Source organism: Macrobrachium nipponense, chromosome 30 (assembly GCF_015104395.2).
Source record: "Macrobrachium nipponense isolate FS-2020 chromosome 30, ASM1510439v2, whole genome shotgun sequence".
Lineage (NCBI taxonomy): Eukaryota > Metazoa > Arthropoda > Malacostraca > Decapoda > Palaemonidae > Macrobrachium > Macrobrachium nipponense.
In genome coordinates, this window is record NC_087218.1 from 36,159,477 (window position 1) to 36,175,111 (window position 15,635).

Below are 15,635 nucleotides of genomic sequence, written 5' to 3' on the forward strand. Positions count from 1 at the left end.
GACAGTTTTTCTTTGCACTACTGCAGATAAGTAGGCTACTTATCTGCAGGAGTGCAAAGAAAATGTGTAATTATTGCCCGATTACAATCGCAAGCGCACTTGCACAAGACATCATATCATTCCTCTTACTCAGGCAAAAATTGAAATTTTGCTTTGCACTACTGCGGATAACTACTGCAGATAAGTATAGCCAGCTTCCTCTTTTCAAAATAAAATCAGACATCGTAAATTAAATTCTACGTAGTTGGCATTGCAAATATATTCAACTTCACGACGAGATGCAGACCAAACAACCCTCGATGACCACTGCATTCACAAAAAAGCAACATTGTATGAAAACCTTATATATATATATATATAATATATATATATATATATATATATATATATATTATATATATATAATATATATATATATATATATATATATACACACATATATACTACATACATATATATATGTATATATATATATAATAATCGTGTTTTCATTCATGCCACGCTTTTACCAATTGTCAAAAATGACCACAACGTAACGCTGGCATCACATTTTGATATACATAACAACAGCCACCAACAACGGTGTCATATCTACGAGCCAGAGCTTCTTCATACACGAGCCAACGAATTTACAGACGAAGTTTTTTCTTCTTCATTTTACGGCATTCCAGATCGCAATACTAAAATAAAACCTGTTTACATACATCCGGCAGGACAGCCATTACAGACGTCAGTACTCAAAAGGGGAAATAACAATAAACAACAAAAACAACAACAACCCCCCCCCCCCACAAAAAAAAAAAAAAAAAAAAAAAATAACAATCAGAGTAAGGCACACGGTCAAGCCAGGATTGTCAGAAGGCTGTCATGCCTAGGGACGTCGCCGTCGTGTCCTCTCTGCTAAAAGGCAGTCGTGGTGGAAGATTTTCTTTTAAAGTTGCCCAATCATTGCAGGGCTGGACGTGTCTCGCGTTGCTGGCAGAAATACTGGCAATTGCAGTGCGGCTAAAGGAGTACACACACACACACACACACACACACACACACACACACACACACACACACACACGAGTTCCTGAGAGCTCGACATTTCTATATCGACTTTGATAATAGCACAGGCAACATTGACAAATCTGATTTCATAAAATATGTTCCTGTCCTTAGAGCAATTTTTTTTATATTGTAGGGGATGGGAGGGGGGATTGGAACTTGGGCAAGGATTGAAAATAAAGCCAGTGATTCAGTTATACCTTTTGTTTGTTTGTTTGTATGGTGTTTGTACGTTGCATGGAACCAGTGGTTATTCAGCAACGGGACCAACGGCTTTACTTACGTGACTTCCGAACCACGACTGAATCCTTTTGTTCTGATCAGTGAACTCAATGAGTGAACATGCAATCAGTTGCGGAGTGCAGTAGTACCTCACGCAAATACTTCTGCCCCAGTAATGTGCTGAATACCAGCGACAGGACATATCAACATAAATCATCATCAAAACATGATCAAATAACAATGACACTCGCAACATCAACTTCCTTCATCGCAAGAGCCTCGTCTCAATAACGTACAATACAGAAGGTCAAATGAGCAGACTGACGACCACCCGATACCAAAAACAAACAAGAATGACTCATCATCTACCCAGTGACTGGCGTAAACTACTTTGCCTAACCAAGACAAATAAATTCAATGCAACAATGCAAATGCATTCAGCCACCGAATGAAGAGAAGGCTCGGTACTGAAGGGGAAGAGAAAGAGCAGCTATCTTATATGATGCATTGCAAAACGAGTCTTGTTGGTTGAATCAATGCAATGACGTCACTGCAATCAAGATCCTCCGCCGGAGAGAGAGAGCGCGACGAGAGGAGGGTGCGAAACACGCGAGCGAGAGAGAGAGAGAGAGAGAGAAGCTTTGCAACATGACAAGTTCGCCTGTCCTGAAAACGGCAGACAAATGAGCTTGCTCGCACTGAATGCTATAAATTAAGATTTGCTTATTATCATTATTATTTAGAAGATGTACCCTACTCGTATGGAAAAGCCCACATGGATTCCAAAGAACACAGCGTCATTTGAATGTCAGGAAATACTGAAAGACGAATTGTTTTTTTTTAAAGAAAAATTAAATTAAAATAAAAAAATAAACACACTACACCGACACCAGCTAACAAACATTAATAATCTCCAATAAATGAAGATGCAAAAGTCAATACGCACTATAAAAAACTGAATATACGTAAAAAAAAAAATCGCCCACACTCGAAGCACGAAAGCACAAAAGCAGACTAATCCAGTGAGAAGTTACACTGGGCGGCCTTGAATTTCAGCGCCTAACGGTACCCAGCCGCGTCTTAATTTCACACACACACTTCCTCGTGCAAAACTATACGCAACACTAGCGGTTTCCCGGTTCAAGTGTCCCTTGCTCTCAAAAGGATAATTCGAGTAGCAGTTTCAGTTTACCCACTGTTTAAGGCAGAAAGTGAAACCGACTGACGTATGAATACATAAGTACAAAGCTACGTCACTGTAAACTATACGATATTGAATTGCATACAGAATTTAAGCCAAAGGCTCATGCACTGGGACCTACGAGGTCATTCGGCGCTGAAACGGAAATTGTCAGGCAAAGGTTTGGAAGGCGTAACAGGAGGACAACCTCAAAGCAGTTGCACTACGAATCAACTGTTAGGAGTGGATGGAAAGTAAGATGGAAGAAAGAGAATATGAAAGGAGGTACAGTAAAAGGAATGAAAGGGGGGTTGCAGCTAGGGTCCGAGGTCATGCTTGCAAAGGACCTTAAGTTATACCTACAGTGCACCGCATGAGGTGCGCTGACGGCACTCTACCCCTATAGTTTGAGTAGACAACTAAGTCTTAAATTAAGTTGATCTGGATAATCTCAGACGGCAAGCAGTAAAAAAACAAAGACCTCACACCCAGTACTTTCAAGCATTCTGGGCACCAGCCAACAATCCCACATAAATCGGTTGCAACTCCAGCGGGGGGGGAGGGGGGGGGGGCGCTAACAGCCTTGAACACACACAAGCTAATTTAATGGTCACGTGAGGTCTTAAATAAATAAGAAGAGTAAGGTTAAGGTATAAGCCTAAAATGGAGAAATGGAGAGAGAAAAAAATTGAGGTTCGCGTCAGGTCTGCAATGTAAAAGCCTGAACGGAAAAGAAATTGAGGCCTCAGAAAAGCCTACAGTGGAAAAATCCAGGATCACGTTAGGCCTAAAGTAAGGAGAATAGGATTAAAAGTTAGACCTGACATACAAGGAAAGTAGCTTATAACCCGATCTCAAGGAGACAAAGCTACGTTAGGCTTTAAGGAAAGTTAGTTTAGTATATCTTAGTTTAACCAGACCACTGAGCTGATTAACAGCTCTCCAGGGCTGGCCCGAAGGATTAGATATTTTCACGTGGCTAGGAACCAATTGGTCACCTAGCAACGGGACCTACAGCTTATTGTGGGATCCGAACCACATTATATCGAGAAATGAATTTCTATCACCAGAAATAAATTTCTCTGATTTCGCGCAGGCCGAGCCGAGAATCGAACTTCGGACCACCGGATTGGTAGCCGAGCGCGAAAACCACTCATCCAACGAGGAACCAAGGAAAACCTGATGAGGTTCGACAAAGCTAAAAGTCCGGAAGGATAAGAAATCTAATGAGGAGCCTGCCATCGCCTACAAAGATTAACGTTCAATAATTCCAAAGGATGATGTCTGATAGAAGGCAGTGGAGAAGGTGCAGTCAGGCAACCGACCCCTTAATGTAGGGATAAAGGTGGGAAAGAAGAATCCCAAAGGACCCATCCTGACAATAATCTAAGCTAGACGCTAGAGAGGAGCTATAGGTCACGTATGATAGGAGGACATTACTACACATAAGCAGCGAAACCCAAAGTCCCCTTTCAGCGGAGTGCAGGCAACAGGTGGTTTTCAGAGCGACCAGAGACGCCCCCCCCCCCCCCCCCTACACTACCGTGATTGGAGTGAAGTAGTGGGAGGAGCTATGCTTAGCACATAGCAACGCTTCAGCCAACACTACTCCGTCAAGCCTTGCTACAGAGAATTAGGATAAGAGAGTGGAAAGATATGGAGGAGGCAATTCTGAAGTAATTCTTTTTTTTCCCCTTTCATTTCCAATTAGGGTTCAAGTTTTTCAGCGGGATGCGTATCCGAAGACATTCAGAGTTCGATATGTCGACAAGTTCTTTGAGCTTGGCTACCGGTCGTTTGTTTGTATGGTGTTTCTACGTTGCATGGAACCAGTGGTTATTCAGCAACGGGACCAACGGCTTTACGTGACTTCCGACCACGTCGATAGTGAACTTCCATCACTAGAGGTCACACTATTCTAAATACGCCTAGAGACGGTCAAATAACAATTCAAAATATACCACAATCTGCTAAATCATTTAGAATATTAACAATGATGTTAATATATCAGCACTTTGTTCAGAAAAGGATTTTTCTTTTTACAAACAAACACAGATTTCCAACCTTCAATTTCCTCATAAAAATGAGGATGCTTGGAGAAAAAAATATTCGTACAGATATAACTAGATAACAGCCCTTGTATTGTACAAACATCTTATCTTGACTACCAAGGTCAAACAACAGCCTGTTTTCATGATACTGAAGTCATATCACAGAGACAGACGCCTTTAAGAATATCCTGATTTATTCCAAAACAGAATTTATTCTACACAATGTGCATCTTTTATTGTACACAATCAGCTTTATTTAACGGAATATCACTTTCTCCTCGACAATAATAATAATAATTTATTATTATTATTCAAAAGAAGAACCCTATTCATATGGAACAAACCCACCAAAGGGGCCACTAACTTGAAATTCAAGCTTCCAAAGAATACGGTGTTCAATAGGAGGGAGTAAGGTAATACATAGTATGTATTAGTATTGTATTACATTATCGTCCGACGCTGCATTAGCGAAATTGACTCCTGTTTTCCCAGTCCTGCTCCAAGATTGGGAGATGGTTGATGACGTCATCACCACGCGACGCAATACCACCTTTTACGTAAAAAGAAAACCGGTCAGGCTGACTGACAGACAGACAGGCAAGCAGGTGCGTGCAATTCCAATATACTCGAAAATATCCGTATCAAATATATTTAAAATCCATTACATCCATTAGTCACGAGTATAAGAAAATGTTTACAAAAACGAGGAACAAAAGCTTCAAAACAAGGCCACGGGTATTTTCTGCAGCAATGCCCCGCCGGCTCTGCCCCCTGCCCGAGCCAATAGCAACGCCGCACGCCCAACCAAGCCCTCTCAAGACTGACCAATGAGGGAGCCGGGCATGAATATCACCTTCTTTAACGACAATATTCTCGTTCCATTCATCTTGCATAACAGCTATAACTGGGAAGTAGAAGAATCTTTGCTTGTAGCAGGCGTTCGATCTGCATTCATTGCATAAACAAGCTTCAGTGGGCGGGCACAGGCAGCTAGTTATACAACGCAGTATTTTTACGTAACAAGGGTACATCTAGGAGTCACTGGGGTATGGGTATGCTAAAAACAATGCACGGACACACACACACACACACAATGCATTGCCCGATAGTTGTGTATAGCAGATGCAGTGTACCATAATCATAAAACACTCATGTACCTGACAAATAGTCAACTAGCAAAAAGGAGCTATGAGAGAGAGAGAGAGAGAGAGAGAGAGAGAGAGAGGAGATGAGATGAGAGAGAGAGGAGGGAGAGAGAGAGAGAGAGAGAGAGAGAGAGAGAGAGAGACTTCTAGCATAGTTACATTTGTTCAGACCTTGAAACACACCAGCTGAAAGGAGACAATTTCGGACTTCTGGCCAGAGACTAAAAACCAAACAGCCGGCAACAAGGAGCAGGCATAAAAAGAGCTAAAAAGCATACCCACTGGGCGACTGGCTGGGTAGGTGGAGGAATGGGCGGGTGGGGGTCGGGGGGCGATTGCTTTACCGCAAAGCACTTGCGGCGGCGATGCCAAATCTATCAACAGAAGTGTCTGACTACAGGATAAATGCAAAGACATGATTCACGACGCGAATGGAATATGGCAACGTTGCACGATCTTGGCGCCATTTAACGGGATGCCCCATTTGCTCCAATAATTCCGTAATGGACTGCCAAGAACGTAATCCAATTCGTGCTGTCGTTGCATGAAGTTGCAATGGATTTTCCATGGCTGACGTGAGACCCGATTCTGCTTGAATCGTAAGTTTAAATGCAATTTTGCCGTCGTCAAAAATCTGTGACTGATCAAATCTGAAATTGCAGGACAAACAACAGCTACATTGCATATATAGTATATATATATATATATATATATATTTATATATTATATATATATATATATATATATATAATATATATATATATATATATATATGTCTATATATATATATAATGTATATATATTATATATATATATATATATATTTATATATATATATATCATATATATATAGTATATATATATATATATATAATATATATTACGCATATCTAAAGATCTTCCATTGTCTGTGTCAATGCCTGTTTAGTCTTTTATTCTTTCACCAAACTGCACGATCGTTCCTTAGCTTCGCCATTTCCAGGTTGCAGTAATAAATCTGTATTCGTCGAGACGTTTGCTAATAGCACAGGACAGCAGGTAGTTGGTATTCAGGACCACCTGGTAAAGCGTTATTTAGCCGGTGCATTGCTTTTTAGCATTCTCCTACCAGTGACCTCTTAATTTATTCCTGTTACATAAAAGGAGATGGTCAACAAAGCCTGGATGTACGTTGGTTCTATAATGCATGCACTAAATATTGCATACACATTCGCATACACACACACATTATATATATATATATTATATATAGATATTATATATATATTATAAATATATATTAGAGGAATAGAATATATAAATTAAATAATTATATATAAATAATATAATAATATACATATATATATATAAAATATAGATATATATACTATATATATATATATATCTATATATATATACCATATTTTAACCAGCTTACTCTTAACAACAAAATCACCACGTCGCAGAACAACATACTTGAACTACAGTAATTCCAAGTTTCCAGCTCAAAATGTCTTTCTTAAAACAAGAAAATCCAAATGCTAGGCACCTACGTACACCAGCGAGGATTGGCTATGTTTCAAAACCATCACAATTATTACAATAGTAAGAACGTGAACTACACACAAAACCATCCTTCGGACACCTAACTATGTCGCGGACATTCCAAATTAGGATCACGTGTCCAGTGCTCCTGAAATGAAACTAGTTTGAGAAGTAAAGTAACGTGAATCTAGGAAAGCAAGCACAGGGGCAAGCAAGCACAGGGGCAAGCAAGCAAACGCAGGCACGTTCACCTTGGACCGAAATACTATCATCACTAATTTTACTATTATTATTATTATTATTATTATTCCAAACAAAAACTTCTTTCAGTTTTCTTCTGAAGATTGAAAAAGAAACCCACCAGGTTACCGAGTATAACTTGTTTACTTGTAAGTATTTACACAGAATTAATACTATGTAAATACTTAAAGTAACAATTACTTGTAAGTATTTACATATAATTAATACTATGTAATTACAAGTAACAAAATTATAATTGGTAATCTGGTGGGTTTCTTCTTCCATTATTATTATTATTATTATTACTATTATTATTATTACCCAAGCTGGAAAAGCTGAATCCAAAGTACCCAATAGGTAAAGCAACCTAGTACGAAGAAAAAAAACAATGAAAGTGAATAAAAGAACAAATACGACAACGACAGAAAATAAAAAATTTCTTGTAGTGGTTATGACACTACCCTCGCCTGCTACAGGACACCAAATAGATCGAAGCCAGAGGAACTACAGACTATCTAAGACGAACGGCTTCATAAAACATCACTACTCGACATCGAATCCACCAGACCTTGGAAATAACTTGCATTCAGAGGGAAAAGATTAAAAGTGTCATGTGCTTTTGCCTTGACAATTCGCAAAACAAAGGCCAAAATTTGAAGCCTGGCCGGGCACAAGCACTTCATAATAATTCCCTGTGATTTCCAGTTGTTAAGCTTTCTCAACATATGAATTCCATATCAAACGATATCTAAGAGTATAAGTCTATATATATATATATCATATATATAACTATATATATATATATATATACTATATATATATATATATATATATATATCCAATATAATTATATATATATATATATTATATATTTATATATTTATTATGAAATAATTAATTATATTGAAAGACTATTACCCGTCATGTAACGTCACAACACAGCCGGCTAAAATGACCAACAATCGAACTTACTCACGAACATAATCCAATGCCCTCTAACGAAAACCAATAATTAATTAGTTATGAGAGAGAGAGAGAGAGAGAGAGAGAGAGAGAGAGAGAGAGAGAGAGAGAGAGAGGGGGGGGGGGGGGGGGGGAGGGGGGGGGGGGGGGGCGCCCACTACGGTTCTCCCAAGTTGAGATCAACTTCCTAATGAGCACCATATTCCGTGGAAGCTTGAATTTCAAGTCAATGGGGCTCATCTTCTGAATTAATAGTAATAAACATTGCATACCGGAATCATCGTCTGTGACAAATGCAAGATCCATAAAACACCCGCGCACAACAAGTGAACATCAAGCAATGCAACATAATTAGAGCAAGTGCGAATAGAGTACATTTTTATTTAGTACTTCAAACCCTTTGTCAAAGCAAATCCTCAGCTTAAAAGCACCACTAAATATTCACGTCCTGAGCCATTGAAAATGACGTATGGCAATTTATTAATATAGAATAGATACAAAAGCATCCAAGATATGAAAAGAATCTGTCAAAATGGTCTTTTGAATGTTATTATCATTAGTATATATTCAGAAGATGAACACTATTCATATAGAACAAGCCCAAAGGCCCCACTCACTTGAAATTCAAGAAGTTTCCGAAGAATAAAGTGTTTATGGACTTGAAATTCAAGCTACCTAAGAATATCATGGTATTCATAAGAATGCAATAAGAGGTAATGCAAAATACAGAAAGAGAGGTCACTTATCAAAAATAATGAAAATAAATTAAATAAACAAATTTGAATAAATGAAATCGAATACGGCATAACACATTAAACCAACTAAAGACCAAATTTTAGAACAGCAATTTGTATTTTTCCTAGGCATGCGATCCGTTGCCTTTCACGTATGGAATCGTCCTACTGCGCATGCGCAGATCTGCCGTCTAGTAGTGACTGACAAAAACAAAAGTGAGAAAGCCCAAGAACGGGAGAATGAATTAAAGAGTTACGGTTCTCATTAGGCTACAGTGAATTGTTAGAAACAACAACCCACTACGCCATCATCAGGCGCCCTCGTTCAGACCGTCCCGCTCAGGAGAAGGGAAACCATTCTGACATTAGGAAAACGCTCAGGTAGGACTGCGGGGAAACCCATGTGGGGAAACAGACGGGAACGGATGACCGACGCCTTGTGATGACGCAACCAGCTGGCAGGCTACGTGCGTCAATGCAAGCACACGGTGACAGGATGGAGGGAGAGAGAGAGAGAGAGAGAGAGAGAGAGAGAGAGAGAGAAGAGAGAGAGAAGACGAAACTTAAACTTATCAACGTGCAACCCATTTATTAAAAAAAATGAAAAAAAAAATTAGGACAGTGACATTACCTATGGAGAGAGAGAGAGAGAGACTTACCAACGTGCAACCCATTTTATTGAAAAAAAAAATAGGACAGTGACCTTACCTATGGAGAGAGAGAGAGAGAGAGAGAGAGAGAGAGAGAGAGAGAGAGAGAGAGAGAGAGAGAGAGAGAGAGAAACTTATCAACGTGGAATCCATGATATTGAAAATCTCCAAGTCAGTGCCCTTACATACGGAATAATTTAAAGGCTGGGTCTAAAAATTATTTTTGAAAAAAATTACCAAACTGGCGTAACTAAACAACATTGTGGCCACCAAAGATTACATTTTTTTTTTTTTTCAAATCAACAAGAGTGCATCAACCTTGCAATACCACTCAATTTCCCAAAAACTGCAAGAGATCCTTCCGTAACATTCTAGGCAAAAAAAATAAGCCGTAGCACTGGCAATCATTCAAGGCCATAAGATCAACACAGAATCTCTACAGACCTTGCTCTCTGTAAGATACTGCACATCCAGCATGGCCAGATTCTCCTTTACACCTCATATCAAGGCCTTCCGGTAAGCCTGACATACACCAGGTGGATCGCTCCACTTCAAAACCGGTAAAAACCGGAATGTTGCCGAGAAGCAGTGACGTAGAGAAAGAGAGAGAGAGAGAAAGAGACGACCAGTTTGATCAATTGACGAGCAGAACGGAAGACGAAGCGCACGTAGACAGCGCGGCGACCGAGCGACTGCATTTCTATCTAATACGTGGATTCGTGGAATCGGCAGAAAATGAAAGGTTTCGACATAACGGAAATACTTTTCATTTGGGGTTTTATTACAAGTTCGGGACATGGGACAAATGTGCGGTAGTTACATAATCAGAAATATATGTATTTTTTTTTAACTCAGGGCTAGGGAGAAAAGTACAGCTGTTATATAAACAGATATAAAAAGCCACCATCTTCTGGATTATCGACCATCTTCCCAGTGTTTTAGAACCTTGAAGTACACGGAAACGTTTTTCTGTTAATATCAAAGCGTCTTCAAGTTCCCGCAATTAAAAAAAAATAATAAACAAATTTCACTATAAAACATAGAGAACAGCTAAAAATTCCCATTCTAAAACTATCATAAGCCATTTATGATACTGAATCGATAAGATAGCTTCAACATGAAATTACCGAGAAACTTATTCAACTCTCGCTAATCTTAAAAACAAAACAACCATCATGACAGCCAAGGGAGAAGTTGGAAAAGAAAAGGCAGTGTGCCAAGTACTTTTTTTTTCAACTCCTCGGGGCACAAAGCACACGTAAATGAGCAACAAAGCTCTAACACAAAAGTACTACATTAAACATTTAATGCTGGGCCATGAAAACAAACTTGGAAGCTTAAATATACTGCCAGAAAAAAACAAAACTCTTAGATAACAGCCTCAAATATAAGTAACATGAATGTTTTTTCCACAGTCAACATTCAGTAACGTGAAATCCAGGACCAACCGCAATATAATAATAATAATAATAATAATGAAATAAATTAAATCAATGAAAACCAATAAACACCAAGAAAGCGTCATTGACAATCCAAACAATAACTTCTGAGATGTGACGAAACAGGAAACTCACTAACTTCAGGATGACAGCTCATAACAACAACAACAACAACAGAGATACAGAGAGAGAGGGGAGGGGGGGGGTTCATTGTTACAGAGAAATACAGAGGAAGCTCTGACCCCTGCGCACATCACGTCGGCTTCCCCAAAGCAACCTGAACTTTCTAGAATGACACATCAATTACGTGGGAGGTCGACAGCGAGGCTTTTGCGGACTTGAATACGGGACGGGCGCGCTATTACACACATACATGCATGCATGCATACATACATACACGTATAATTTATAATTTTAGGGCGCATGCTGTTTCCATAAAGGGACTGGTTCGGACGAATGCGAGCAATTAATATAATATATATATATCTATATATATATATATATATATATATATATATTATATATATATATGCTTAAAAAATATAGTAGATGCACATGATTTATAAATAAGATTACCATTGGGAAATGATCATAATCCATGTCTCTTATAGATTATATATCTCCTTATGATGTTATATATAAAGTGATATCCTATATCCGTGGTATTTATATATATATATATATATATATATATATATATATATATATATATATATATATAAACCTACATCTTTAGTCCTCGTACCTCGTGTAACCCATTTAAGTAGCACACAGACACTATACATACATACACAAATTATATATATATATATATATATATATATATATATATATATATATATAATATATATATATGAAACTATAATAAAAACAAAAAACCACTACGTTGAAGCTAATTTTCAGCCCCCATTCAGTCGACAAAACCATCTTAGAAGAACTGACCCACAATGACTTGCAACTTCTTCCAGTGGCAATGTAACTCAATCTCCTTCCAGAAAAAATAAACAAAAAATCTATCTATTACAACATAGCCAAGACACGATCTGGGCACAACTTTCACTATATTTTATATAGGTGGAAGGCGCACGTGACCTCCATCCCTTATGGTTGCAACGTCACATATACCCGGGGCATATGTCCTTGATGTATGGTAACTTTTTTTTTATCCTCGGTCCTTGAGTACACGTGTGGCTCCCTCACACGAGTCTCTTCTGTTTACTATCTTCGAGGCCCCTACCACTGACTCAGTGGTAACCCTCATTACATTAAATTATCAGAATTTAAGACCAAATTACATAAAAACTAAAACAAGGCTTAATCCGACCCCCAGCTTACTCGGGACGCGTGCATGACTTTCCCCTAACACGTAAGTTGTAAACATTATATTCCTAACTTTTTAACATAAATTTCAACGTGCTAAAATCTACAGTCAAACAGATCCTTGTATCACCAACGAAAATTACAATAAAAATGCTATAATTCATTAGAAATTGTTCTGTACTGTTTAACAAGGACATTATTTTTAGTACATTATCTTTTAATAAATAAATCATAAATATCATATCCTAAAATTTCCGTTTCTGTAACTCATTGCGAAACATCCTTTTCAGACCTTTTTGGGCTCTTTCATAGACCTTTCCTACCCCACCCCAACAAGAACACGAACAACAACTAAATAGTTTGTAGGCTTACTCCCCGAGTAACACCGCAACAACACAATGACCAAAATACACTGAAGATCTTGAATGAATAACCAGGATACAGTGGCCCACAGTTTTAGGAGACTGCGCATTATTCGATGTAAGGTCACCCCATCCCCCCACCCCCAAACCCAAGCAACCTATAGGCCTAGCCATTACCTTTCTCCTTCCTTGTTAACCACACTCAAGGTCTACTACGCAAGTCCCACTCAAAGAGAGGCATAATGGCCCTCCTCTTGCAAGGGGAACACCGTCATGTAATTATTATTCATCCATCTATAAAACGTTCACGCAAATCTTGTTTATAAACAACTTTTAATGGCTAACTTCAAGAAAACGGAAATTATGTAAGTCATTGTCTTTCCCAGTGCTTATAAGTTGACCGACCTAGAAATCATTCAAAATTATTTTCCAAAGTACGGCCTACTGTCAAAACCAGCCATCATCCTTGACATATAACACCTACTGCGAGTATATGTGAATCATGTGGTAATTACATTCTTACAATCACGTTGTTTTGGTTACACACATATGAAGTCATGATTACTCTCAAAATCACATGGAAGGGATTGGTTTGTTTGTTTGTTTGTATGGTGTTTTTACGTTGCGTGGAACCAGCGGTTATTCAGCAACGGGACCAACGGCTTTACGTGACTTCCGAACCACGTCGAGAGTGAACTTCTATGACCAGAAATACACATTTCTCACTCCCCAATGGAATGGCCGAGAATCGAACTCGCGACCACTGTGGGGGGGACGCCAACACCATACCAACCACGCCACTGAGGCGCTTTGGAAGGGATTGGCACCAGTTCCAATTGACGAAATTCTGACGTACATGGTGCAAGTTAACAATTGGGAGACAACAAAAACACATGAAAATTGCACTACACAAAGGTTTCTCATAATTCAACAACACAAAAATTATATAAAAAAAAACTATACCTATTCAAAATTATTAACTTCTTTGGTTTCACGTTGTGAGAGAGCGCGTGTTTTTATTCTTTTTTTTTTTATACACGAACAAATATATTATACGCACACAAACATTACATGTGTGTATACACGCATCCAGTTACGCGTAAGCGCATGCGAATCCCAACCTATCATTTCAACTGGTACTTTGAAGAAGCCACACCTTGGCACTACTACCAGCTTCACTTTAGGCCTACCCTGTTTTTTCCTAGTAACTACTATATAATTAAAAAAAGATAGGCCTAAGGAACTGTTAAAATTATATTATATACGAAGACAGATTCATTATGCATTATATGCAACTGGTTTAAACTAGGTCATCACACCTGAATCAATACGAAAGGCACGTGTTAGGCCTAACAGTACCTGGTTAGGCCTAAGTTTATGCAAGGTCAATGGAATATACAGCCATCTACGGGGCCTGAATAAATAAAAAAAAGTTGGCATGATACATGCTGAAGACATCCTGATCTAACTAAAATTACTGGTATTCTGGTCTAAAATTACATTTAACGAGATCTAATAAAAAAAAATTTAAAAATTATGAGCTAAAATTTATTAAACGAGATCTAATTAACATTGTAGGAATTCTGGGCTACAATTATATTTAACAGCCGTCACTAAAATTGCGTCTACTTCAATACTATTAAAAAAAAAAAAACTTTAGGAGGAATAAAATCTAGTCATGTATTACATACGTCTGAAAAACTCAAAAGAAAGCCAATGATGAAGGCATTTAGCCAAATAACTACTCAAAAGAAAGCCAATGTGAAGGCATTTAGCAAAATAACAACGATTACCCAACGGTCGTTATAGCAAAGTTTTCAATAAATATTCGCAGGGGTTATTGAGTACACGCAGCATTGGTACCCCGCGCCGTTGCAACGCCAGAATCAACCCGTCAATCACATTGCAATGAGTACCCACGTTTATGTCAATGATTGGAGTTTCCTATTTAAATGGCAAAGGCATTAACCTAGAATATAATGGAGTCATTGCACCGTCATGGCAAATCATTCAATAATCGTCTTTACAAACGTTAGTACCAATGACAACGGGCTACGTGAGCAGCATAACGTTTCCGATGGAGTAAGCTGGTGCGGAGTAGAAAGTTTCCATTGAGGAAAACGTTGGGTGCCATTTGGACATCGAGGCGGTAATCAAATTATTTAAAAACATAAAAACCATAAAGAATTAACGGTATGCTATGTCACCATCATGCTGCTACTGGTCAGCTTTAAAAACAAATAAACTAAAAAAAAAATAACCAATGTAGTATATACTACTCACCGAAATCCGTAAATTGCTTCATCGAAAGTGGCGACGGGTTGAATTGCGAATAAAAATCGAGCTTCTTGTCAATAAGTGCCCTGGCCGGCCGAAATAAACTCCTGTGAATCCTCATGGTGGATATATGGAAGTGTGGTGTTTGCGGTGCTTTGTGAGGAAGAGAACTGACACAGAGCGCCGACGACACATCCACACGTTTGCTCCTACGACCAAAGTCTGGCTGGCGGCTGCACAACAGCTGACGTCACTGCGCACCGTCTCCGCGCAGCCATCCCTCCGTTCCAATATTATCGCCGAGAGCGTATTGCAATGAGCTCAAATATAATATATATGCATAGCGTGTCGTAAGCACCCCCTAAGAAATGGTGCACAATGTCATGGTAACTTATGATGCAAATTCTTCGTTGTCAATCATATTCGTTCGAAGCCCTGTTATGTTGATATTCTATGCAAACGTCATTTAACAGACCTT

General features: G+C 38.6%; 1 protein-coding gene across 2 annotated transcripts in view; it reads right to left on the reverse strand.

Moving 5' to 3' along the window:
• LOC135202442 (pyruvate dehydrogenase (acetyl-transferring) kinase, mitochondrial-like) overlaps positions 1-15,393 on the reverse strand; it is a 49,007-nt gene extending 33,614 nt beyond the window's left edge. For both annotated transcript variants that reach the window (XM_064231838.1, XM_064231837.1), the window contains exon 1: positions 15,164-15,393. In XM_064231838.1, the coding sequence (XP_064087908.1) occupies positions 15,164-15,278 (115 nt within the window). In that variant the 5' untranslated portion in view covers positions 15,279-15,393. The remainder of the gene's footprint in view (positions 1-15,163) is intronic.
• Between the last annotated feature and the right edge of the window lie 242 nt (positions 15,394-15,635).